Source organism: Scatophagus argus, chromosome 11 (genome assembly GCF_020382885.2).
Source record: "Scatophagus argus isolate fScaArg1 chromosome 11, fScaArg1.pri, whole genome shotgun sequence".
Classification (NCBI taxonomy): domain Eukaryota; kingdom Metazoa; phylum Chordata; class Actinopteri; family Scatophagidae; genus Scatophagus; species Scatophagus argus.
The window spans coordinates 10770325-10797181 of NC_058503.1; the positions used below are offsets into that span (position 1 = coordinate 10770325).

Genomic DNA, 26857 nt, shown 5'->3' on the forward strand with positions numbered 1-26857 from the left:
GTTTTACCTCAGGGGAAGTACCAGCTGCCTAACAGTCACACTCTGTATTAGCCGAGTGTTTATTCACCAGGAGAGAGACACAGACCAGCGCAGCCATGGGGAAGCAGGTAAGATCTGATAAAAAAAAAATCCAAAAACGTTCAGCATAAAGAGTTTAATTGGAACAGGGTTTTAAATTCTGTTTCAGAGCAACAATGCTAGTTAGCTCAGACTGAGCAGTGGGGGAGCAGCCGAGTGCACTGCTCGCACTTTTGTGTCGAGTCAGGAAAAAAAAGTGACTGTGAGGGCCTAAAAAAACTCATAAAACTTATAATAAACTTCCTACTTAAGTCTTCTTGAAATAGATTTTAATAATTTTATAGTATTGTACATTCTCACCCCTCTCATTTCTCCTACTACGATTACAGGCTGCACAGTCAGGAATATGTTAGAGACACACATGCATGGATGCCCAGGACTGAACAACCAGATTTATACAAGAAGCACTGCACTTTCTGTATAACACACACGTGTCTCAATAAGAATTTTTTATTTATTAGAGTGGAGCAGGATATGTTGTCTCAACAGGTTCAGCCTTGTTTGCACATGCATCTCACTTGCTGTTGAACACACTGATATCAGCTTCCTTATAAAACAACAGCTGGCAAATTTTATGAATTGGCAAAAATAAAACATTTCCTGTGTACAGAGAACAGCCTGTGTTGTCCAAGATTTTCAGTTTTGTGTTTTTGTGTCTTTAAGGTTTTTTTTGTTTTACAAGAAAACGATTTTCAACGAGTGATATTATTCTCCTCCCAACTTTTGTTTTGGTGAGAGCTAAAGCAATGCAGTGTTGTTCTAAGGGAGAACATAATGTGTTATTGTGCCAAATAACTGTGGATAGGGAACTTTCCCTCATGCAGGCATCTGGTTCTGTTAGTGCTCTGAAATGCTCTGCTTCCCTTTCCTGTTTGAAGAGATTAAAAGTGGAGAATTCTTGTTCATGTCAACCTTTTGTGCCTTTGGTATTGCACTGTATTTATTCAACCACCCTTTTTCATATTATAAAGTGGACAGGAAAGACAGTTAATTTGAGTGAATTTCCTTGGGAGATTTGAATGTGTGCTGATTTTTTCAATCTGTTTTTAAAATCTCACTCTTCCTTTCATTACATAGCTGTGTTTTCACCTATCTTCACTCCGGATGATAAACAAAACTGTCTCCATCGGCAGCTGCGAGTTCTTTGGGCCTGCTTGTTGTCACGGTGTGAGAGCAGATGCTGGTTCAGTCTCATTGTCATAGCCAATAACTGTGGATGGAAATGAGGGGCTTGTTTAAGTGTGTGTGTGTGTGTATGTGTGTGTGTGTGTGTGTGGATTCACCACACCAAAATGAGCAGCTGGAGGATACATATGTATGTATATACAGTATATATATATTTTTTTATCAGCGATACCTCGGCAGGAAAACTGAATGTTTAATCATTTTAAACTCTTGAGAATGCACTTCATGGGCCAAGATGGAGGAATGCGTCCGGCGCTTTCTTGAAGGAATGCTTTGTCGACATGTAAATGAAGTGAGGATATTTTTGTAGGGCCATGCTGAGCCAAAGTTCACAGCAAAGGCAGAAAACTGATCAGTTTGACTGCCTCCTAACCTTTAGAGCATTTGCAAAACAACTCGGCTCAGCATGCTTTCCACTCTGGAGGTTATCAGTGATAATGCTAACTGTAACAGTGACAACACTGTCAGAAGTGCCTCATCCTCAGCAGATAGTTTTGAAAACATCCCTCAGCCCGGATGCAGTCAACCCAGATCCCAACAGCTGGCCTTCTGCCTTTGGCTCTGATTTTGTCTCAATGGACACATGGAGACCCACACCACAACAGATGTTGAGACCTCCTCCAGCATTTCTTGGTGCAGGAGGTTCTGAGTGCAATGGGTGTTCACTCAGTTTCTCTGACTGCAGGATAGAATAACTGTATAGGTGTTGAACTAAAACTGTATTCGTCCTACAGCATAGGTAAGAGTTGTATTGTTGTAGTGTTGTAGAAAGCGTAAAATAAAATAAAAAACAGAGGCAAAAGATGTGGGAACACTTGAGAGCTTCACCAGCACCATCTCTGATAAGATAAGCTCAGTGTTGCTGAAAGATGTTGGAGATTCTTGATAAAGACGTGACATTAGTTTAGTAGATTTCTCAGAAGCTGGAAGCAATTACAGACTGCAGCAAAGAATGTAGCAGGCGTTCACCGCACCCTTTCTGAAAGATGCTTTTCTTTTTTTTTTTCTTTCAGGACAAAATAAAAGCCAAGATTTTCAGTCCACAGGGCTGTGGTGTGGACTGAACATAAAACATGACCTTACTTTCCCAAAAACTCACTGTTTCATTTCAATGAGAAAATGCCAGACAGTACAGTATTTCATTGCTTCCAACCACAAAGTATAACTGGTGAGGGATATTGAAGTATTTCTTTTGGCCTTCATTTCATTTTGATCTTTTGTCAAAGTTTTTATACTGAAACTTCATTTTAACCATCACATGAAAGCGGATAGCAAACTGCAGCTTTAGATGTACAGTATTTATCAGTCGACACACAAACCAAGCCTTGAAGCAGTTTCTTTCAACCATGTCATCCCCGAATCACCAATATCCTGTTTGTATGACTCTTTTATACAGAGTCACACCCCTTAAGATCACAACTTTTATTTGCTTTCTACACCATATTACACAGGCTAACTAGGTTGACAATTGATTCTGTTGTTGGTAAAACCATGAACACAGCACAAGTAAAGCTGCAGCCCACTCAGGGGAAAGGGATCAGTTCCAGGTCAGTGCTCACAGCAGTGCTATATGTTCTGCCAGCTAATCATAAAACACATTAAATGCATGTAGACACCGGCTAATGTGATGTGCACACAGCAAACATTTTACACACTTCAGTTTCTACCCAGCCTGCCTGATAACAAATGGCTTTAACTATTAAACAGGGGAGGTTTTCTCTGCGGGTCCACCTTCATTTGCACTGAATAACACGTGTGTTGAAAGTTAGAGATGAATTGAGTGTTAATTGGCTTGATGTTCATTTATTTGGTCCATGTTTGGGTTGGTTGTGTGTTGCTTAGTTATGGGCAGTACGCCTTGGGGATGAAAGCAATTAAAATCTTGAACCTCTGCCATTATGAGAGCAGACTAGGCTTTCATCTTATTGTTTATTGGCAAAAAGAAGAGTGGCTGTTTTGGACTGTCCTAGTTAGGAAAACAATCGTTGTTGCTTAGATCAGCGTTTGCACTCAAAAAGACAATCTTGGTTCCAAAGCATGTGCTAACTCCATCAGGCGTGTGCACACAAACTTTAATTACAGTAGTTTCTGTATGGAAAACATACAGTGACATTCTGCCTCATGTCGTCTTCTATTTGTGTTGTGTTGTCTATGATGTGATGAGTGCTATTTGCTGAGCAGCGCAATCACAACATTTATTGTGAGAATGTATAGAGCTGTGTATTAAATGCAACCATGCAGCACAGCCCTGGAGACTGATCCCATCTGTTCGGGGCCTGGTTGTGGAGTCAGAAACTCATCAAAATGTGGTCCCCGGGGTTCACGCAACCCCCCTTTTGTCTCTCCATTTGCTACATCTTTGTCTTATGGCTGAGAGGGTGGGGAGCCAGGGGCAAGAGCTCTACCCCACAGAGCAGGGGTGGGGGTTGATGGGCCACAGCATTAATGGAGACAGTATCCACGAAATGACCCAGTGGAAGTGACGCTTCCTGGGCATGTATTACGCTCGCATGAGCATACGGCTGGGGCTGTGGCAGGGTGGGGATCAAGGAGGGAGGGAGTGTGCACAGAGACTAGCCAGGATGCTACTGTATGTTTTGTTTAGTCTCTCATCCATGTGCTGCTGATGTGGAGTGGTGAGCCAGCAGTGGGAGTTGCATGTTCTTGTTGTGTTTCAGAGGATCGCACTGGACAATAGCATGTAAGTCAGGCTAACTGCCTTGTTTTGTTGGGTTTTTTTTTTTTGTGTGTGTGTGTGTGTGTGTGTGGGGGGGGGGGGGGGGGGGGGGGGGGGGATGTTATGTTTACTGGCTGCTGAAAAGTTGTGTTGATTTGCTTTAGTGACCAACTCCCAGAAGGACAATGTGACTCTAGTCCAGTATGAAAGTGGATTTGTATACCTTCTTGTCTGCATAATGCCGATTTGGACACCTTAGATTACATAGGGATTTCTTTGTTCAGTGCAACATTTGTTTGCATTTGTGCTGAGCACCAAGATGAATCACCTTGTAACATTGGCCACAAATGGCAACAAATGTCTGCTATCCAGCTCACCTGAGAGAAATCCTGTTTCTTTTTTACCCATCAAAGTTTGTTTAACATCAGGTTTCACAGCCTATTTAATTCCAACTTTTTATCTTCTCCTTCAGGAGAGCTTTACTGGCCCTTTTCAGTTCTTTTTCCAATTAATACAGCTTGATGTGCCAACCACCACCAAGAGAACTGCCTTAGGCGGCAAATGGCCTTATTTAGTGGGGATGAATATTCATTTGTTTTGAATAATTATTTCGACAGTGCTGTTACTTATTGATAAGAAAATATATGTACAGTATAATGAAGCATTTTTTCTGGAAGTAATTTTACAAGGATTACACCAAGAATGTCTTGATTGTCAATTACACAAATACTTGCAGTAAACAAAAAATATAATCATTATTGTCAGCATCCCAACCTCTGGACTAGATTAAATTGTGGCTGTCTATGATGAAACATTCAGTTTCTCTTTTGTTAAAGTCGATCCTTTATGACATAGTAGATGTCATATATTCTAATGTAAACAAACTTGCTCATTTAATTGCTATTAAGGCACAGGAATGCACAAAAATCAATGCTTTTCAGCCATTTTCAGGCTTGAAAGCCACAGAAACTTCAAGTGTTAGCCTGGATGAAGGACCAGGTTATGCGTTTCCAGTGGGTGAGGAGTGGGAACAGTTGCTAAAACCACAGCCCAGACAAGTTTTCTTTTTTGGAATGGTTAAAACAGACACAGACATTTTTTCCATTGATGGTTTATTACAGTTCAGAAAAGGGAGTGACTTTGGCTTGACCCTGGACTGACATTTTCACCTTTAAAAAGAACTGGCCTCAGATGTCAGAGTGGCTCTGCAGTCCATGTAAATGTCATGAGGTTTACAGCATTTCATCTCATGGAAATGAAATGAAGTAGCAATCTCATTATTTCACAGACAATTTATGTATGCGCAGCAATGTATGGCCGTGGGCAGAGGCAATAACACTGTCTTGTAGATTTTCATGTTGTTGTAAATTACTGGATAGATGGCATACATCTGAGAATAATTTACCACTCCTGTGTGTGTTTTACATAGGAAGTGGATGTGTGCTGTGCTGTTTACAAATCCATTAGAGGAGTCACAGTGGAAGTCACGCTTAATTTGTCTTTTGTCTCTCCTCACTTGTCAGCCTGAGAGTTTAGTAGTGGTCACTGGGAGCAAAGCGACCCATTTCAGGGTCTGTTTTATCCTGCTAACAGTGTCCTCACACATTTCTCTTCCTTACAAAATACAGCAGACTTCAGATTGGCATGAGATGTTGGAAGGAACTGGAGAATGACAGACAGCAGTAGGCTTGACTGAGAAACAAACAAGCTGTGAAGAGAGAGCTGTAGGTTTGCCAGTGAAAAGATTAGAGTGGCATTTGGCTCGAGAGCCAAGATGCATCATTGGTCCTGCCACACCGCCATGGCAACAGAAGCTTAATGCCTTCCTCCCATTCCCCTCTCTGGGTGACCAGTCTGCACCAAAGAGCCATTTAAAGATCTTGTGATTCTTCATGTTGACCCTAACTTTCAGCTCATCTGTCAGTTACCATGTAATTGACATTTTCATGAATTCAGCTGCGTTAAATAGACATTTGCTATGTCAACTCTGATTAGTCCCTCATTTCCACGGCTTTATCTTCTTCTGAATGACATGTAAATGAGTGAGCTGCATAAAAGTCTATTATAAGTGAGCACGTAACCTCAGCTGAGCATCTCCACAGGCCCATCCATCCCAGTGCTCCCATTTGTCATGCAGGACACCTCTGTTCCCCAGTGACCAATCAGGAGTGCCGCCTTGGTGGGTAAAAGCACCCCCCCTCACCACCTCATCATCAGTTGTGATTGACAGCCTCCCACAGGAAGGAGGGGGAGTATTTACCTCCTTATGTTCTCATGGGACTAAGTTAATGATCCCAGCCAAGAGAATAATACAAAGAGGGAAAAGCCTGAGAAGTCGGTGCCTGGTTGAACCATTTGGAGCAGTTTCGGCTTCCTTTAGAGAGGATTAGAGAAGAAGAGTCTGTGTGAGGAGAATTTTCAGAGATAGCGGTGAGACAGCCGAAGCAGCAGAGCCCAGACAGAGAGTAGGAGCTAAAGGGAGGCTTCTGAGGAAAGCCGGTGTTTTTAGAAACATCTCTTCTTGGGCTTTATTTCTGTATTCATCTGACACCCGGACTATGGACTGCCTGGTTGACTGACTAACAGACTCAGAGGTAAGAGATCATCTGTATTTCCAATGGATGACACTTTGAAAGTCCCCTTTAAGTCTCTTTCAGAATTTAAAGTTTGGCTTTGAGAAAGTTTTGCAGTACTAAAATAAATGCGCTTTGTAGTCTATGTGTCTGAAATTTCGCAAATTATTTTGGTATTTACAGAAAAATGAAGGTCACAACTAAAACAAAATATCAGTGATATTATTTCAGATATGGTCTGTTTTTTTGTTTTTTTTAATCAGTATTCATTTTCCATACAATTAATTTAGGCTTTCCACACTGCACGTTATGTACATAGTTGTAAACCACTGCATTTGCATGGGGTCTCATGCAATTACCAAGATGCTAATGTGTTTATGTTACTTCAAGTCATTATCTGCCCTCACGTACCCTCAAAAATGAGTTGTTTTCATTTTTCTCACATTTCTTTCCATACTTTATTGAACTCTGTGGGCTAAACTGAAACACGAGGAGTCCTGGCAGGAATTTCTGGATTGCTACTAATCCAAATCCACCCATGCTTTATGTGCTGTGGTTTTAGCGCATAACGTAAACATTTGCTTTAAACAGAGATAACACATGAAAAACACTGACTTGGTGTCTCTGATAAGGTCATCCGAGGTAATGGTCTCTAATCAAATACCTCAAACTCCGTAGTTAAACAGTGAACGTGGGTTGAAATCCAGAGCTGAGAAACTGATCAAACTTTATGTCATCAGCATCACTGTTTGGATGCCAACCGTGTTAGCCAGCACATGTTTGTGTTGGGATCATTTTCCACATAGCCAAAGAGTGGTGCCAACAATCTGAGACAACTCTCAGCACCCACTGTTGCAACCACAATGCATTCCTGTGTGTTTCCATTTCAGTTTGTTCACATGGAAAAACAAAGGGTTGTGATCACCCTGAAAATAAGGTTTCTGAATGTAAGTTCTCAATTAAATGTTGCCCATTTGATCGCCATCTGTGAGAGTATGGCAGCTGCCAGCTGAACGTGGTCGTCGTGTAGCACTAACAGACTGTTAATATATATCTTTGCTCCTGCGTTGAGGCGTTTGCACTGAGCACAAATGCATCAGTGTCCTCTGTGGAGAGTGTGCTCATCATTGATTACTGTGTTTGCTTATGCACTATTTCATTTAGATGTATTGAATTTCACCTTGAGCATGAAAAGTATTTCCAGCTGCAAACTGAGTTGACTGAGGATTTGTTTAGCAGCAAGTCAGATTTTGCCTGAATACAGTTAGTACTACTTATAATGTGCAAACCCCCCCCCCCCCCCCAAAAAAAAACAAAAACAAGAAAGACTGGGTTATGAATGTTGTTTATGTGATATGAGGCCCAGCTCCTTGGATGAAGTTTATTTTAGTATGACAAAACAAAGCTTTGTTGGGAGCTATGGCAACACTCCATGCTATGATAGCCCTGAGTGATAGACCAAACCAGCTGAAGTCCTGCCCCTTTTGTGCGATTGGCCAGTGTGACAATTTGCGGCCCACTGTCTGTGAACGGGATAGGTACAGTCCTCGGTGAGAGCAGAGAAAAGGGTGGAAAGTTTCGATCCTCCCACTAGTTTTCAGGAGGTTTAGAGAACAGGGTTAGAGGGTCAGAACTTCACAGGGAGCAGGAGAGACGACTCAAAAGTACAGAGCACTGCACTGGATCAGCTTGGCAGAGCCCAGATATCAACACCGATTTCCTCTAAAGGTGGCTTTTACCTCTCTTGCCTGTTTACGGATGTAATCATGTGGCAGGTAAGTCAGAAGGTCATTCTTGACTCAGTCTGTATTTTATGTTCCTGAGCCTGTGTGTTTTTCTCTACCAAAGCATTGAGTCATCATATGTTTCCAAGCCTCCAGGCAAGACTCTGTGCGAGTACCGAGGTTGTTTGGCCTTGTTGTGTTCTCAGATTCCTTCATGTTTTGAGCTGTAGGTAATACTTGAGAGATAAGATGACTAAGTGAGAAAGCTGAGGGGGGATTTTGTGATTAAAAAGCGTCAAAGAGAGTGGGAGCAGCCAAAGTAGGTTTCCAATGTCAAAGCAGCTATTCAGCGTGCATTTCATAGAATTTCCTAAAGTATATGCATCTAAATGGCTTTCCTATAAAACAATATGATACCATGTGTAAGAGCAACCACTGAAGTGTACCGCGCCACATTATTTCCGAGGGTTGGCTGTTCTTTTCTTCTTATCAGTGTCACCTTTTCTGAGTCATCCTAAAAGTTTTTTTTTTTTTTTATCACCTTCACTGAGGAAGATAAGCCCAGTCTTTCATCCACAATCTCTTGACCTACGAAATACCATTTACTCCACTGATAAGATAAAAGATATGGGCTCATCTCTCCTGGCAGTACTTCTAGACAAAGTTTGTGACAGGCCTACATGCATGTGTCATTTTACATGAATTTACGGTAATCAAGAGTCAGAGTGGGACATTGTAGTTGGGTCTGCGGTTTCCCTGATTAATTAGTAACTTAGCTCGTTCCTGGCTGTGAGGAGGAATGTTAGACATCTTCCCACCAGAGCTGTGTGTGATCACTGGTGTGACAAATAGATATCAAGCGATCACCATAGCAACACATGTGGAGGTCTTTATAAAGAAACGCAGCAACGGTTTTCAGTAAAGGATTATGGTGAGGTGGCAGATTTGCAAATGCTATTATTGTTGTTGCTGTTTTTTTCAATCAAGTTTGCTTGTAGAAGTCAGAGAAACACCTACAATTAGACCAGATTCATTTTTCAGTATTCTTTGAAATACAGTTAGTTTTTATTTTTTTAATTGTAAAATGTCTCCATTTAATTTTGGTGATATTTTTCTGGTAAGAAAGGTCTCCTCTTAATAAGGAAAGACAAGGATGCTTGCTGTATTTTACAAATCCACCAGACGGTGTCGCTCTTTCACTGTTTTTCCAACGTTTAGGGAACTTTTGTTTTTGTTATATGACATTTACAAATTGCTCTCAGACTCTCAAGTTAGAAGTGAAAAGCAGGACAAGAACTGGCTCGTGTACACGGTGATGCAGTTAACGAAAAACTTCACTTTTGGGTAGCAATCTGTTTACATCTATTTACACTGTAGTTGTTAGTCTCTAGTTTTAATACACACAGTCAACACAGTCTATCTATCTATCTATCTACTTCATCAAGATCATTTTGAGCAGTGAGACATGTCCTCTCTGAGCGGCAGCCGCATGATTGGAAAGTCACATTGCCTGAAGTTCCTGTGGTTGTGGAAAGGATGCAGCATGTGTGGGTTTTTTCCCGGTGTTGCCACCTGCCAAGCCGCTGAGAGGAAATGAGACCTTTGGTGCAAGTTCTGATGCTGGTCAGGACAGCACAGACAGTAAGCATACGGAGAAACGAAGCAACGACGTTTAAATCTTTTCCCCAGTTCCAAGTCTAGAAGAACCTTATTAGCTCCCAGCACTGTGTAGATTATTACATCCGGGCTTCTATTAAAAAGCATCCTGTTGACTCAAGAAGGAAGCTGGCGTCTGCTATTAAAGTCATCTTTGACTTTCATAACAATTTTTCTTGTCTGTGAACATCAGTTTGCCAGATGAGTCCAGCAGAAAGCAAGACAGATGAGTTCTTCATTCAGTAGCCTCACTGTTTAGATATGTAGTTAAATTGCCCTCCGCTATCTTTAAACAACACTAGTAATTCATGCTGGTCAGGGCCAGGGATCATGCAGCTAATCTCAGTAATGTGTGCAGCTGCAGATCAGGTAGATTTGTCAGCCTAATCAGCTGGCTTGCGCTGCTACAGCTGTAAATCACATTAGTCCTGAGTGGGCTGCTGCTGAGCTGGCTGCTTCAGGGAGCAGCAACAGGCCACACATTGGTCACAGCCACGCTGTAAAGACAGGATTACAGATAAATATGTTAGGTGTCTGCCCCAGGAAAGCGGACAAAGAGCAATCACAGTCTTTCAGTGGCTGAATACATGGTTAAGAGCAATCATTAAAGGTGATAAAAGACCATAACCAAAAGGATTAGAGAGTGCTTGAGCAGGTAATTGTCTTCCTATCTGAGACTTTGTAATTGTTTCATCTCTAAGTAATCCTAATTAAATAAAACCCCCATATGTTAAGTTGTTGCTCAAGTTCATCATCTGACAGTGTCACACGGATAAGCCTACATGTTCCACACCTGTCGTATCTGATGATATTCAGGAAACGCAATTCTGCTGCGCAACACATATGCTGAACTACAATTAAATGTAAATGCCACACAAAAATTTTCCCTATTTACCCCTCACAAACATGGCTGTTCATGGTAGTATAATAATAGTTTTGTGAGCTCCATTACAGATCTGAGATTATCTGCAGTCGAACTGAACTGTGAATCTCTCTTCATCCTGTTTAAATTTTCTGATTGTTTGATTTCGATTGATAATTCTGAACATTTTTTGTAGCCTTTAAATACTAAAATAGCCACACTGCAACATATCAACACAGTGTCGATCAGCGTTGAGTGTTGCTCCACTTTGGATTGATTTGGATATGTGATACGGCCCAGTATGCCGTGGTCCTAAAGTTAATAAAGCTTTACCTACACAAAGCGTTACATGTAGAATTAGTATCGCATAGATGTATCATAGTACACTGATATTTTTTCAGTACACTATACTTAAATGTGACAGAGCAAACAGAAGAATAAGTAGACATTTGATATCTTGACACTAACTTGCACCCAGTTGAGGAATGTCTTGGGAAAACCTGAGGAATGCCAGTCACATTCCCATGTGCATCTTCCAAGCAGTGTAGCTCACACCCACCACTTTGTCTGAACTTTAGCTCGTCTTTAATATTTACAGTGTGTGTCTGTCTCTCGGAGAGCATAGTCACTCTGGGGACTCCTTTGAATGACAGGAGAATTCAAAGCGAGCTCGGCGGGGGTGTGTCTGGAAATAGAGGCACATGGTAAGCAGATGGTACCTCGGTGGTTCCCACATGAGGGCCAACTGGGACAGACTTGTACTCCGCAGATGATGTTACATAGTGTCTGTCTTCATTTGCAGTCTGTCAGAGAGGATGCTTAGTGTCTTTTTATTTTTGCTGTCAGGAAGTTGAATGGGGAGTTTATAACAGGGGTACAGTTTTATGTAATTTCACCATTTATCAAACTATATGCTCATGAGAAACTTTACACATCACAAGCCTCTGAACACACAGACTGTGATGTAATTCATTTAGTTTTGCTTATTTTTTTTGTTGATGGAATTGCGGACCCCTTTCCTGTCCCACGTTAGAGATGAGCCTTGCTGCCTTTTGGGAGGCTTCTTAGCTGGTTTTGTGTCTTCAGCCTTTCTCTTTGAATCCCTTGTGGCATAGCCAAGAAAAGTTCCAATCCACAGCATTGTGCTGCTTGAAAGCAGAGGGATGGTCACACGAGGAAACCTGAAACTGATCCTGATGCTTTGAATTTCTGAATGGGCTGGGCGGAGGGGATACTAACCTGCCTGTGAGGACATGGGCTGGCTGTGCACAATCCCGTGCTGCTCTCTCTCTCTCTCTCTCTCTCTCTCTCTCTCTCTCTCTTTGCACACACACATGCACACACACACATTCTCTGGCTGTTGTCTGCTCTCTCTCTCTTCTTCCAGTACTGGCCAGCGCTCCAGCTGTAGGTGGAGCTGGCTTTCCTGGAATTGTCGGGCAACTTTTCCTGTTGTGCTTGCTGCCTCTTGCTCAATCCCTTGCTTAATGACAGCTCTGCTGCAGGATTACTGGGGCTTCGAAGACTTGAGCCATCTGGATGCCCATCTCCACAGCGTGCTGCGGTTTATGGCTGGTGCATTTGTTGTCATAAATATGATTTTATGAATTAGGTCAGAAGTTTTTCTTCAAAAGAAATGTCTCGACTGTGCAAAGTGGGGCGAAATCCATCGGTGGGTAAAGTAAAGTGTGTATGAATGGGACAGCTTTCAGAGAAATGTACTCGGCACTGTAATGCAGTTCGTAGTGGCTGTTTGCCACAGTGTTGTTTTACGAGCTTTCTGTAACTTTGGGGTATTTTGTACCATAGCTGATGACATCAGAGGAATAGCACTGTGTTTATCATACAAAGCTCTCTATTATTCATTTAGTATTTAAGACAGCCCAGTTGATATAAGGACTCAGCCTGAGATTTGTGCAAGTACAGTCGCCCCTGTGCTGTAGCTGATAGCTTCGCGAAAAACGTCATGATGTATTGTGTATTAAAGTAAAAACATGTTGAAGAAACGGATAAAACTTGTGACAAGTAATTTTGTAGTTACTCTGTAGAGCTGGTTTTAGGCTACATATACATTCATGAATTACCTGAGATGTACTACAGACATACAGTAGTTCAGACACATTAAAGTTGTATGAAATTTTGAAGAGAATATGCTTATTAATGAAAAATACCAACTTTTAAACACTGTCTCCCCAAAGAGCCTTGATGTTAGACATGTTTTTTTTAAGACTGAGTGCACACTGAAGGAGTTTGATCCTCTGTAATAACATCTAGACACCTGCATTCGCCACTTTGTCCGTAAAGAACAAAATAGCAGGCCCACAGATGCATCGCAGTTGTCACCAGAGACAAGTGCAACAATCGCCTCTTGTCTTGTACAGTACAGTGGGATGGCTGAATGTCTATAAAGATCTGAATAGAATGGAAAGAACAAACCCAGGTCTGTAGCTCAGAGGTAATTGCTGTATCCTCACCACTTCAAAAGGCTACTTGTGCCCGACTGTCCTGATAATGAGCTTTTGCCTTCTTCACACATAATGAGTGGAGGTAGGGGAGTTCACGTAGAGAGACGCTGTGAGCACAGTGTGCCCACTCACAGCTGGGGTGTCTGACTGTCTGGGAACAAAGGCTTAGTGTCTGTGATGGTGAGGAGCCTCAGCCATCAGCAAGCAGGCCAATAGACTTCTGCTTGGCTGAGCTGTCAGTCCTCGCTGGCCTCCTGGCCTATGGACTACAGTAAAGAGAGGAACACATGGGGACAGGCCAGACTATTCCTGTGCCAAATTAAAATGAGACAGCTGCATTCTCTGAGTTGTAAGGTTCAGCCAAACTCTATACACAAGGCTGATATGTGTTTAATACGCAGGCACATGTTTGCTTTGTTTCCATTATCGCGTAACTCCTCCAGTTTTCAATGGAAATCAAATGGAATCAAAATTCGAGATAGGAATGAATAACTTTGTTTATATTATCATTATCACTTGGACGTAGGGACAGAATGTGCATGGTATCTGCTTAATTCACTTTTTTCAAGTAAACTTTATGTCTAAACCTCAAACTAATTTTCATTATTATGTGAATCTGCAGATTGTCTTATGGATTCATTGATTAATCGTTTGCATCTTTGAATCTCAAAAAATAGCGAAAACATTTGTTTTTTTCTCTCTTCAGATAGCTTGTTTTTCCTGACCAAAAATCCAAATTCAGTAAACCTTCAATGTACAATCGTTTAAGACAAACTAAAACTGAAAGTCTTACCAACTGACAACTTGAAACAAAGGTATTTTTACTGGACGAGTAACTAAAGAGGTATTTGGTTATTGTGAGAGTTTCAGATGCAACTTCCTGTTGTTTAACTCTTATCGAAGCTCTGACCATTTTCTAATTCATTCCTGTGCCGTCTTTACAGATAGCTGATCAGCTTCCCTGGATTTCGCTGACCACCCCACTTTGTTTTGCCTGAAGATGGAAACACTGGAGTCGGAGCTGACCTGCCCAATCTGTCTGGAGCTCTTTGAGGACCCGCTGCTCTTGCCCTGTGCTCACAGCCTTTGTTTCAACTGTGCTCATCGTATCCTCGTCTCACACTGCACGCCCAGTGAGCCAATTCATTCCATCAGCGCCTTTCAGTGCCCAACCTGTCGCTATGTCATCACCCTCAACCAGAGGGGCCTAGAGGGACTCAAACGCAACGTGACACTACAGAACATCATCGATCGCTACCAAAAGGCTTCTCTAAGTGGACCTAACTCTCCTAACGAGACTCGCCGCGAGCGAGCTGCCCCCGACAGCAAAGCCATGACATCTCCCAGTGACAGCGTGCAGTGTCAGTTCTGTGAGCAGGACCCCCCACAGGACGCTGTGAAGACCTGCGTCACCTGTGAGGTGTCATACTGCGAAGAGTGTCTCAAGGCCACACACCCCAACAAGAAGCCTTTCACGGGCCACCGTCTTATTGAGCCCTTACTGGACTCCCATCTGCGAGGGCTTATGTGTCTGGAGCATGAGGATGAGAAGGTCAACATGTACTGTGTGACAGATGAGCAGTTGATCTGTGCATTGTGTAAGCTGGTTGGACGACACCGGGACCACCAAGTGGCAGCCCTCAGTGATCGATATGACAAACTCAAGGTAAGAAACGATGTGTAGTTAGAGGAATGCTTAGAGATTTATTATGCTCTGGAGAAAACTTCCCAACCCGACAGAATTTAAAGCAGATTTCTGCTTTTGTTTGAACCTCTTTTCAGCCCATATAGTCTCACATTCTCACAGTATGACAGTACACTAACTAGTAATAAGTTTGTTGAATTTCACATTAATAAAAAAGCACAAGTCAGCTTTTGACATGCTTGATGTTAGTGATGTTGACACTAAGATAAACCATACCAGTGGTTCCCAATACGTTTTCACTCCCTTTTTGTAAGACTTTGTCCCAAGGTCTATGAAATCTATTAAATCCATGACCACAATAGTCATAATGGTCTGTCATTGTGTTACTTATGGATGGAAATAAATAGAAAACATGTTATTCCCCTTTTTGGCTAGGGATCCCCTTTAACCCCCTCTTACACCCCTGGGGGGTCCCAGACCAAGATGCTTATGAGGCCAAATTCTTCATGGCAAGGCACAGACAAATAGCATAAATCATGTGAGGTGTAGGCTGTCTCTCTCTTGTCCAGTCTTAAATGGAATAACACCCGATGCAAGAGACTGCTTTCACAGTTTTAGGTTAAGTGGAATTGTTCACTCTCAGCAGATGGGCTGATATTAATAAGGCATGAGATGAGGCTGTTAGCTGGAGCATAGAAAAAGGTACCTCTGTATTTTCTCTTATGTAGACGTGGACCAGCTTCAGATTTTAGCTTAGTGTGCTCACAGTGTGGACCTCTGTTATGTCTCAAGAGCAACTGTGGAATCACTTTATCATCAAGGCACTCGTGCAGCGGAGCTTCATTGTCATTGACATGGAAATAGCAAGTTAGCTTCGACCTGCTGTATGTAATTTAAGCAAATCTCAAATCATCAAAATATGCGCTATTTTGGTTACAGAATATGTCCTTAGCTCCGAGTTTTTCACTTCTTCCTTAAGTGTATGTGTATCTGGAGACTAGCATGGCATTCACTACATGAAATAAAAATGAACAACACTTTATTTTTTCACAGACACTCATGGTGTCCATGCATGAGTCACAGAATGGTGTGTGTGTGGTTTTTTTGTTTTTTTTGGGGGGGGGGACTTAATGTATCACAGGTAACACTCGAAACCCTTTTGTGTTTCCTGATCCTCTCTTTCACACGGCTTAGTCACAGGTGGGACTGGGATTGCAGGCATTTTGCTAAGATAGCTGCGAGGACCAGTGTTAACCTGTCTCCTTTGTTTGATCATGCTGTCATTGTGCAGAAATCTGCTGGCCGCTTTCTCTGTGCGGGGCGTGATCGTTCACACCGGGAGGCAGACCAGGTGATCAGCATCATTTCTTTAATTCTACATTCAGGGACAGATTTATTTTATGGAAATATCTAAACCTTGGTGTGACTTTTCAAGGGCTTTATCCTTTGATAACCAACAGAATGACAGTGAAAAACATTCTGCCCTCGTTGCAACAGATCAGCCACATTGGAAAGAGACAGGGAATTGTACACTGAACAAAACACTTGCTTATATTTTCCTTGACTTTTAATAAAACATAAGACTTTATCTATGCGCACAAAAGGCTTGTTTCTCTTTAACGATGTTTACTAATTTATTAAAATCCACATTAGTGGACCTTTTCTCCTTTTCCGGGATAATCCATCCACCTGGCAGGTGTGGCGAATCAAGATGTTGGTTAAACTAGCATGATTATTGCAAAGCTGTACCTTGGGCTCATCACAGTAAAAGGCCACCCTCTGATGTACACTTTTATTACATTACATTGGCGGTACATCCAACTAACTGTTTCCCTAATCCATAATTCACTGCCTAATAAATGTCATTTTTAAACATAAAACTACACTTTTTAGGTGTTTTTTTTTTTTTGCTGTGACAGCCCAAGGCACACTGCAATGACCATGTTGTTTAATCAGCATCTTGATATGCTACACCTGCCAGGTGGATGGATTATCTAACATAATTTAAAATTTTAAAAATTTTAAAAATTGAAAAATCTGCTGCAGTAGTTAATGTGTTGTCCTCTTCAAATGTGACAGCAGAGCGTTGGGCTTGAGATTTATCCTTTATCCTCTTAAAGAGTCTTTTCTCTTACGTGTAATATCTTCAGACGCTTGATGTCACTTTACATTGGGATATATTCGACCAGTTCATGGGTTTATTTGTCAATGCTGGCCTCATATTACGTGTACTTAGCTGCATCATTAAAAGCCTCAAGTGACACAAGAAAGAGCAATTCACATTTAGAGAGAAACTGTTTATTTCTCCTGGCACACAGAACAGGACCCAGGTGGCACGCAGCTGAGCCTGATACTTGCCGATTTTTCCAAACACATGTTTACAGTCACAGCGTGTCTCATTTCTCAGAAATTCCCTCCCAAAGGGACATTGTGACATTGCAAAAATGTGTGTTGTATGTGTTTAAAACCATATAATGTCTTCACTCTGGCATTATGTATCTATATCTATCCATCATTTATGCCAATTTATTCTTATTTATGTTCTGAGGAGTGACTGGAGCATATCCCAGCATGCACTGTGGAAAGGGAGAAGAATATTTTTCCCCTTGCACGTTCAGGAAAAAAACCCAGGTTGCCAGGCTGTAGCAGGGCTTATATATAAACAGACAAAACACTCGCAGGCAATTTCAGGTTTGAACTGAATTTCAGCTGAATGGCTTTGAGCTGTGGGAAGAAACTCATGTAAACATGGAGCACATTAACAAGGAAAGCCCCAACAATGAAACACAGACCCAGGACTTGCCTGCAGTGAGGTGACAGTGCTAGTCACAAAAACACTGTATCAGTGCAAGTGAAAAAAAATACGTAATAGTCGTGGTCATGTTAAATGAAAATTATTTTACGGTACCGATGTAGTTTATCATGTGGAGGTAAAAGCCCAAACTTTTCAAAGGAGTGAAATTGATTTCACAAACTCTGTACTTTCATGTGACTTTGTGTCATGATCTCTCTCATGTTTTATCTCATGATTAATGTTTCTGAAACAAATCCTGCAGAAGAGGCTCCTGGCTTGCAGTACGTCATGTAAATGCAGTAATGGCCGTCTCCTTTTCATCTGCTATGAGTGCATTCTTAGGTGTCATATCATGAAAACTTAACAATCAGTGGTCCTGCTGAACCGTTTATGGCTAATCTCTTAAGAAAAGACTGTATGCATTGTTGCATTTAAAGTCAGCATTGTTTTCAGTATAAACACTAAATTTGAAAACAGGTTTGAAACCTGCAACTTTTAACAACAGCTCAAGTGTCCCAGCAGGTTGTGACAGTGTAACACTAACTTGCACAATAACAGGGCTTTGAAACCAAAGCTGCTAAAAGGAATCCCGTCATCATTAATTTAAGTATTTACTCCTGTGACATATCAAAATGTCTGACATAGCCTAACATGATACAGTATAAATTTAATCTTTTATGCGGCTGGTCAGTGCATATACCAATTGGGTCTTTAATGAAGTGTATGTAGAGTAAAACAGATTCTAAAATAGTGTATATTTGCACAGTAGAATACCACACTTATACAGCTTAAACAGCCACAACAAACTAGGAATCACAGGTTAGTAAGAGGGCCAGCCGTGTTCACAGGATGAAGTGACAAGCTCTGACAATGGATCTGATTTCTAATGTTGACACAGGATAAAACTCCAAGTCTTGACAGTGACCTGTCAGAACTGTGAGAGGAAGGAAAGCAGACTGGCCAAAGAAAAGGTGTGGGACCAGAAGCTTTTACACACAAAAGGAAGCTGCCATTCTCTCCTCTCATCAGCTTTAAATGATTTTAGGAAAAGGACCTCCATTAGCGAGAGCTGTCTAAACACATGAAGGATATTTATGTTGCAGGAGAAACCGAGAACTACAGCAACACCAAAATGTTAGCAGATATACCTTAGGCTATTTTCAACATGAGTTTGATGTATATGTTATGTTTCATGTGTTCATTTGAAAAGTTTTGTACTCACCTTGCCTGTATCTGCACCTCAGCATCTGAAATGGCTTTCATCACTTTCCCTTACATATGAATAAATCATCTTTGTGAGAGTGGTGAAATAAAGCCTGTGCTATTTTGGTGCACAGTGATGCACCCACCTTATGAAATCACAATGTGAAGCATCTAACCTGAAAGAGGTCTACCCACCATTTACTGGAAGCCTTGCACTTTTAGGAGCCTTTTGTTCTCTTCTTTTGACTATTTTCAGTATTTTGATTGTGATCCAGTTAAATCGGACACAGCGTTGTATTTGCAAAAGGTTTTTTTGAAGTGGGAAGTTTTAGAATGTTTGTCCTTTCAACACGTGCAGATGAACTGAATATTAAATTCACCTCAGATTATTTACTCTTCACATTAAGTGGACCTCTCAGACATCATTAACATGTGATCTTCTTAAACCAACTCTTATATTTCCCAGGAGAGCACTGTGTAAAGTCTTTGTCAGTAATGTTTTTGACCATAAAAATTCTAGACATTTTCACATATAATGTGAAAGCGTTTACTAATGGACCCAAACAAGCATTTTTCCATTTTTATCCAAAAACATGGGCTTCCTATGGCGTCACAAAAGGCTAATAGCTCAGAACTTGATAATGGGTGTTACTGCATGTATTAAAACGCCCCTCAATCAATTTTACAGCATTTTATATACTTCTGTTTTTTGTTTTGTCACTCACTACACATTCATCCACATTTGATTATTTATTTAGGAAGTGCAACACTTTATATCAGAAGATATTTTGTGCCGCAGTACAGAGTCATCATCCTACCCAATTAGAGTAAGAGATTAAGTTTGAAACATAAGCCTTTGATCTGAGTCAGTGATTAACACAGCCGGGGTGTAGTTGTCCAAATCACTGGCAGATGCTCTGCTAAGCTCCAAGGCCTCAGCAGGCAGTAAGATGGGATGTTTGGCACACAGGGAGGACTGGGAGCTCTGCACTGATCACAGCCCCAAATGTGGCCAGCCATATCCAGAGGCAGCCTTGTGTGTCCACTCCTGTGCCCATTACACTCGGGCCAGATCCTTATGTTCCCATTCTCATAACTCTCCTGCAAGATTTATTCAGCTGTTTACAGTCTGATGTTGGGGGCAGCGTGTAATGAAATACTCATTTTCAATTTTGCTTTGCAGCAAGCCTTGGATTCTAACCTCAGCAGTCTAATCAAGAGGACCAGTGATTTGGAAAGTCTGATGGGCAAACTTATCCAAACATGCCAACATGTGGAGGTGAGGCTGTTTATCTGTTCCCTTTCAGGTGCCGGCACCTCACCTATTTCATGGGCAACAACTCATTAAATTATTAACACAGTGATAAATTACTGAATCTGAGAGCTGCTTTTCATCACGTCAACAAGATTAAGAGCTCATTAGTCTATAGATCAATCACTTCTGTAATGTGTGTACAGTTTGCTGCAATATTAACATTTTCAGAGACCAAAAATGTATGCATGGACTTGGAAATAGTTGAGATAATAAAACATTGACATTAGTATATTGTTTTATTTTTAATATGTTGGTTCATTACTCAATGCATTTGTAAGTGGCACATGCTTAACACAGATCTAAAAAAGCTGTTTCGGCACATTCGAGTGTCACTGTAATAAAGATAACTCATCAGAAGTGGGTGCCACATGTTCATTGCAGTGGCTGTGATCATACATGTTTTTGGAATAAAAAGACAAGCTGTGGATAAGAAGAACAAGAAAAGACGTGCTCTGATGTTGTCAGTAACATATTTAAAAAATATATTTAATCAGTTGAGTCTGCGGTTGTGCAGCAAAACGTTTTCTCAGAGGAAATGAATCACAAAACGCTCGCCTTATTGACTGTCACTTATCTGTGCTTCTGTCCAGGTTAATGCCTCGCGACAAGAGAACAAGCTGCTCGAGGAGTGTGACCTGCTGATTAATATCATACAGCAGAGAAGACAAATCATAGCAACCAAGATAAAGGAGGGAAAGGTACTGTTTATCACCTTTTGTCACCTGTGTCTTGATAACCTTTGTTTGTTTGTTTATCACCTTGTGCGTGATAACCTTTCCTCCCCGAAACAGCCGACAAGCAAGCATACAGCTCAACACTCGAGCATGCTGCTCTTATTCCAGCAGTAACAGACCACGCTGTTGCGTAAAAAGCTCGGATCCCAAAGATGTTACCCTATAAGGCAAGGTTCTTTCATTTATGAAAGAATCAGTAACACATTACTCTTCTTACTAATAGAATAAATAAATGAATGCTTTTGCTGCTACAGCCTCACTCACCATGTACACTGCTATTACACTATGAAGTCTTTTCACTGACTTTACTGCTTTTCCCTACTTGTGCTACTGTTCCACAACATTTTAACATGTCTTTGATTAGTCCAGGTTGCGCCTCTCATGATTTTACATTATATTTGAGTCACAGAGCTAAGCAGCTTCCTAAAAACAAATGACTGGTGATTTTACTGCTGCTATGAGGGTGCTTCGAACTCTCTGGATGAAGAAATAAAGATAAGAAAATATATTTAACCCATTTCCCACAATTTTGCTTTTAGATGTTTCCCTACAGAACGTGTATAAAACCCCAAAATAGACAACCATTCTGTCATTGTGTTACTTATAGATGAAATTATAGTGAAAACAAATGATTACTTTTTATGCTGGTTTTCCCCCCTGAAACGCTGATCTATATCTAATAGTGATTGTAAGTGACTGATCATCACCAGACTGCAGTGTTTATTGCTGTGTTTTGTCTTCAGTTTTAGTTCTCAGCTGTGTAGCATACCTCTGGCACAGTGTCCATACATTTGATGTGCATATGCTGTCCCACTTGAATCATTTCCCTTCCTTTTCTCCTGTTAGATGCCATTAGAAAGGCAGTGGCATGCTGTGCCATGCTCAGTGTCAGAGTACGATCAGCCCTGCTTCCTGCGGTGGCCCTCTCTGGAGGACGACTCTTTCCTTCCTCGCCCTGTGCCTCCTGTCACATTCTGAGGTTGTTTTCAGCCGCTAAGTCAATGAGGCACAGATGTGGGATAGGAGGCTCTGGTTACTATGGCATTGTTAGGGGAGATGTTTCATAAACACACCTCTCATGCCAGAATAGCTTTTAGAACAGGTTGAAGCTTGCAGTCACGTAGGCATTACACAACTGAAAAATCCAATTGTCAAATGTGTAAATCAGATTTTCTTCTCAGCAGGATTTTCTAATTGGAGAAGTAAAATCAAATCGAGCATCTGGCATGTCGGTGCTTTGTACAGTAGAAAGTACATCAGCTGGTTATTTTCCAAGCTTTTCATCTATCAACATGTCCCTTTTTTCCCCCTCCTCAGTCCATGCGGCTGAGGAAGCTGGCCCAGCAGATAGCCAGCTGCAAGCAGTGCATCGAGAGGTCCTCCTCCCTCATCACTCAGGCCGACCAGGCTCTCAAGGAGACAGACCACACTCGCTTCCTTCAAACGGCGAAAAGCATCTGTGAGAGGTGAAGGAGCAAAGAACATTATGAACGAACAATATGTATGGTTTGTAAAACTGCCCCCATCTAATCTCGCACTTCTTCATTACAGAGTTTCTATGGCAACGGCGTCTTCTCAAATCCTTTTACCAGAAATTAACTTGAATGACACCTTTGATACTTTTGCTTTGGACTTCACGAGAGAGAAGAAAATGCTAGAAAACTTGGATTACCTCACAGGTGAGTGGTGTCTTGTAAGTTAAGCACGTCTAACTTTAAATAATGTGTTCATCAAAATGAAATTGGTATCCATATTTAAAGGATTTGGTATGAAAATGAAGTATGTCAACTATGTGCCTGTTAGCGTGTGACAGAAAACAAAAAAGCTCACAAATGTTAAGCTGCGGTTGAGCTTTATTTTCCACTGAGTGAAACAGGTTTGATTGTTTATGCTCAGGCACCCGTTGCGCAGTGTGAATTTAACTCTGCATGGGGGCTGTAGCTGTAATAGCTAGGAGGAATTACAACCTATCTTAATTACACTTGTCAGAATAAAAAAAACCCACCCAAATAACCACTGGTTCTACAGCATATTTAGATTTTTTTTGTTGCTGTTGTTGTGTTTGTGTGTGTAAAGAATCCACTCAGCTTTCGTTTCTGTCTGAGAACAACATTTGTCCTTTGTTTTCTGATTGCAGCACCAAATGCACCAGTAATCCGTGAGGAATTATGCACAGCTTCGTATGACACGATCACAGTTCACTGGACAACAGATGACGAATTCTCTGTTGTATCGTATGAACTTCAGTACGCCATCTTCACCAACCAATCTAATGTTGTCAGTAAGTCTACGTGCAGCTTCCTGGTGGGAGTACAGCATAATGTTAGTTGTGGAAAACACGACAGTGATGGAGGGATATGAAAGGAATTTCACTTAAGGAATAAAATTGCTTTGGGACTATGTAACAATAACAAAACATAATATTGTTTTGTGGCAGCAGAGGAGAGCTCTGTCCTGATTCTTATGGGTAATGAGATGTTACCAAAATACACTGGCAGTGTCTAGGAAGGGGAAAATAACATCTCAGTCAGAGTGGATTTACATCTAGATGCACATCATAAGCTCGATATTATGTCAGGGTTGAAATGAGCAGCAGTCTGTTTGAATTGATTGCTCTAACAAGGTCACAACATACTCGATCGAGCAATTTATTCTCATCTGCCTCAGCGCTGAAGCACACTTGGATGAGTGGTAATGCGACTATATTTGATGAGTCAAAAATAGCAGCTATAGATCGAAACACTGCATGCAATTACGCTGTATTGTCTCTCTTGTTGATTACAAATCCTGAATGAGGCCCTCACTCAACATGAGCTTTCGTGATGAATTGGATTGTTCTTTGTCTGGCCTGCAGGTTTGTGTAACTCTGCTGATAGCTGGATGATTGTCCCCAACATCAAGCAAAATCACTACACTGTGCACGGGCTCCAGTGTGGCACCAAGTACATTTTCATTGTGAAGGCCATAAACCAGGCTGGAAACCGCAGCAGTGAACCAGGGAAACTCAAGACTAACAGTATGTTGAGTTTAGCAGCCTCATAGAAATTATTCTATAATTAATCATTCATGAATATTGTAATGCATTTATGCATTTTAGAAACCAGAAAACTTTTTGGTTCCTTTTTTTTTTTCCAGGTCAACCATTCAAGTTGGACCCAAAGTCAGCTCATCGGAAACTGAGGGTGTCCCATGACAACCTGACAGTGGAGAGGGACGAGACATCATCCAAGAAGAGCCACAGTCAGGACCGCTTTTCCAGCCACAGCAGCTATGGTGTTACAGGAAATGTCTACATCGACAGTGGCCGCCATTACTGGGAAGCTCTGATTGGAGGAAGCACATGGTAAAAATATTCACTAGTTTTCAGGCAAGCTGGTTGCATGGCTCTTGGGGTGGGATTATATGTGGATTATTGTGCTATTATGGATAGATTGTTAAGGTCAGGATATTTTCTCCAGATATTTTTTTGTCCCTATATGATAAATTCTAATGACTTTGGTAACCTTGTGAGTTTTTCTGTACTACTACCAAGAGGTGTGGTTTTGAGTGAACTCTTTCAGCAGCTGTCAGATGTTTTCCCTTGTCCTCGTGGTTTATGAATAAATACGTACCAAGGTTATGACATTCCCATCAGCCTCAGCTGTGCTTTGTGTTTAGTGCTAATTAGCAAATGTTAGCACGCTGACACTAAACTAAGACAAGCATGATAAACATTATACCTGTTTAACATCAGTTTGTTAGCATTGCTGTTGTGAGCATGTTAACACAGAGCCATTAGCCATTTGTTTATTTCTTTTGTCCTCAATGTTTCAGTGTAACAATGCTAGAAATGTGTTGGTGTTTACAAGATCTAATTGTCATTTTAAATCAAATTCTGATTTTTCATCGGGCCTATAGGTTTGCAGTGGGCATTGCATACAAGTCTGCACCAAAACATGAGTGGGTCGGAAAAAACTCTGCCTCCTGGGTACTGTCACGATGCAACAACTCGTGGGTGGTGCGTCACAACAGTAAGGAGATGCCCATCGAGCCTTCACCCCACCTGCGGCGTCTTGGAATACTGTTGGACTATGACTCTGGATCTCTGTCCTTCTACGATGCTGTCGGCTCCCAGCACTTGTATACATTTGACATTGACTTTGCTCAGCCAGTCTGCCCTGTGTTTAACGTGTGGAACAGGTGTTTGACAGTCCTCACTGGACTGCCCATTCCAGATCACTTAGAGGGGACAGACTACAACAACTGACAGAGCCTGTCTTACTGGATTTTCATTGTATACCCAAAAAGAGACCAGACTGCTTGCACCTAACTGACTGATGTGATGCCAACATACTGTTGACAAAATGAAAACAGTAACTGATCGAGATCCAATTAAGATCCCAGGTGTGAATTGCCTAATCAAGCCTATGTTGAAATTAGTTAACTGGAATTATTTAAGAAATAGTCTACAAACATCTGTAAATGTATCCCCTTGCTTTGCACATATGTACATTACACTGCTGGGTGGTTTTAAGGGTTTGCTTACAGTTTAAAATTCAATGAGAAATTTCCCTGTAGGCTTAACTTTTTTTTTTTTTTTTGGATTCAAACTAAATTCTTTTCTGGTCATATTGTTAAGGGTGATGATTAATCTTTAAGCGCAAGTAACAGGTGGTCTTACTGAGTTTAATGTTTCTGGAAGGTTGTATTATAGGTTGTTTTAAATGTCAGGATTTTTTTAAAAATCATAGCACTTTGATAAAACAAAGATGTCACTAAAAATCCAAGTCACTTCTACCTGTACTTGTACTACAGATGCTTCCTTGTCATTGTTTTGTAAGGGAAGAGCACTTAAATAGATCTGATGATAATAGTAAACAACACTTTCACTTCAGTCAATTCAGCAACTACCAAATATTTATTATCTGTAAATGCAAAATTAAAAGCACAGCTCAGCGTTCGTCTCTTCAGTGTGGCAGTTTTTAAAGAGTTCTTCATGACAATTTTCACATTTAAGTTTCTCTCTGCAAAGACGTAATAAAAGTGACTTTGATGACCTGTGTGACCTGTCCTCTTCATTTTAAGGTGTACTGCATGCTATAAATGTGTCTCAGGTAATAATTTAATACACTGTACAGCTGTTGTTTACACTCATTTATATTTGATCTCTCATTAAAGCTTGAACAAGCTTCCCCAACACCACAGTGAGAAGAAAACACCATCACCACAAAGAGAAGTGTTGCTTTACAGGACTTACTCTGACCCACGCTGAACCAAAATGCAACTTCTGACAAGATTTGCTGTGACATCTCTTTTTGTTCTGGAGTAACGTGGCTTGAATTTTGCAGCATCTCCTTTCAACTGAAGTAGACAAGAGCAAAAAAAGAAAAAAAATCTGAACTCTGTGTGACCTTCCCATGAGACACCCTGCAGACAAAGCTGTAATATGTGAACATGACTTGACCTCCTCCATGTAAGACCTCCAGGACTTTGTTGGTTTATGAAATGTGTACATTTTATTTTTGTGTGTAAAGAAATCATGGATGATCATTTTCTTTTAATTATAACTAGTTGTTACATAGTTGCTTTATGACCAATTTTAGTTCAAACAAACAAGTAGAAAATACACAAAATATACTGCAAACATATTTGTCCCATTATGAAAACACATCTGACTAAAGACAATATTTTGTGCATTTCCATGCTTCATGTTCTGCATGCCTGATAAAAGACAGACAGACGGAGTAGAGTTGGCATTAAAGTTAAAGCTCTGTACATTGGGAGATTAAATACATCGTGTTATCATGTGTGACCGCAACACTTACAATAAGTCTGATCAACTGCTGTATTCACAGTGAGTACTTAGATAATAGTGACTCATTAGCAGATATAATGAAAAAGAACAGAAAATTTCCATTTGAAATATTAAAACTGTGCCCCAGGGCTCCACCTGCTGGATCTGTATTT

General features: G+C 41.0%; 1 protein-coding gene across 5 annotated transcripts; it reads left to right on the top strand.

Moving 5' to 3' along the window:
- On the top strand, window positions 1-25946 carry mid1 (midline 1). 5 transcript variants are annotated; one of them, XM_046404264.1, is made up of 11 exons: window positions 1-107; window positions 14165-14886; window positions 16157-16216; window positions 20046-20141; window positions 20768-20875; window positions 22229-22377; window positions 22463-22590; window positions 23049-23192; window positions 23766-23927; window positions 24047-24254; window positions 24809-25946. In XM_046404264.1, the coding sequence occupies exons 2-11, from the start codon at window positions 14221-14223 to the stop codon at window positions 25155-25157; spliced, it is 2070 nt and encodes a 689-aa protein (XP_046260220.1). In that variant the 5' UTR covers window positions 1-107; window positions 14165-14220; the 3' UTR covers window positions 25158-25946. The 5 variants fall into 5 exon arrangements, with proteins under 5 accessions (XP_046260220.1, XP_046260222.1, XP_046260219.1 ...); XM_046404266.1 differs by lacking the exon at window positions 1-107 and adding an exon at window positions 6368-6534; XM_046404263.1 differs by lacking the exon at window positions 1-107 and adding an exon at window positions 8098-8288.
- Window positions 25947-26857: the final 911 nt, after the last annotated feature.

Coding starts and splice junctions, on each gene's coding strand:
- mid1 (XM_046404264.1), top strand. CDS start 14,221: ATGGAAACACTGGAGTCGGAGCTGACCTGCCCAATCTGTCTGGAGCTC. Junction 23,193..23,765: donor CAACCAATCTAATGTTGTCA/GTAAGTCTACGT, acceptor TCTGGCCTGCAG/GTTTGTGTAACTCTGCTGAT. Junction 23,928..24,046: donor AGGGAAACTCAAGACTAACA/GTATGTTGAGTT, acceptor TTTTTTTTCCAG/GTCAACCATTCAAGTTGGAC.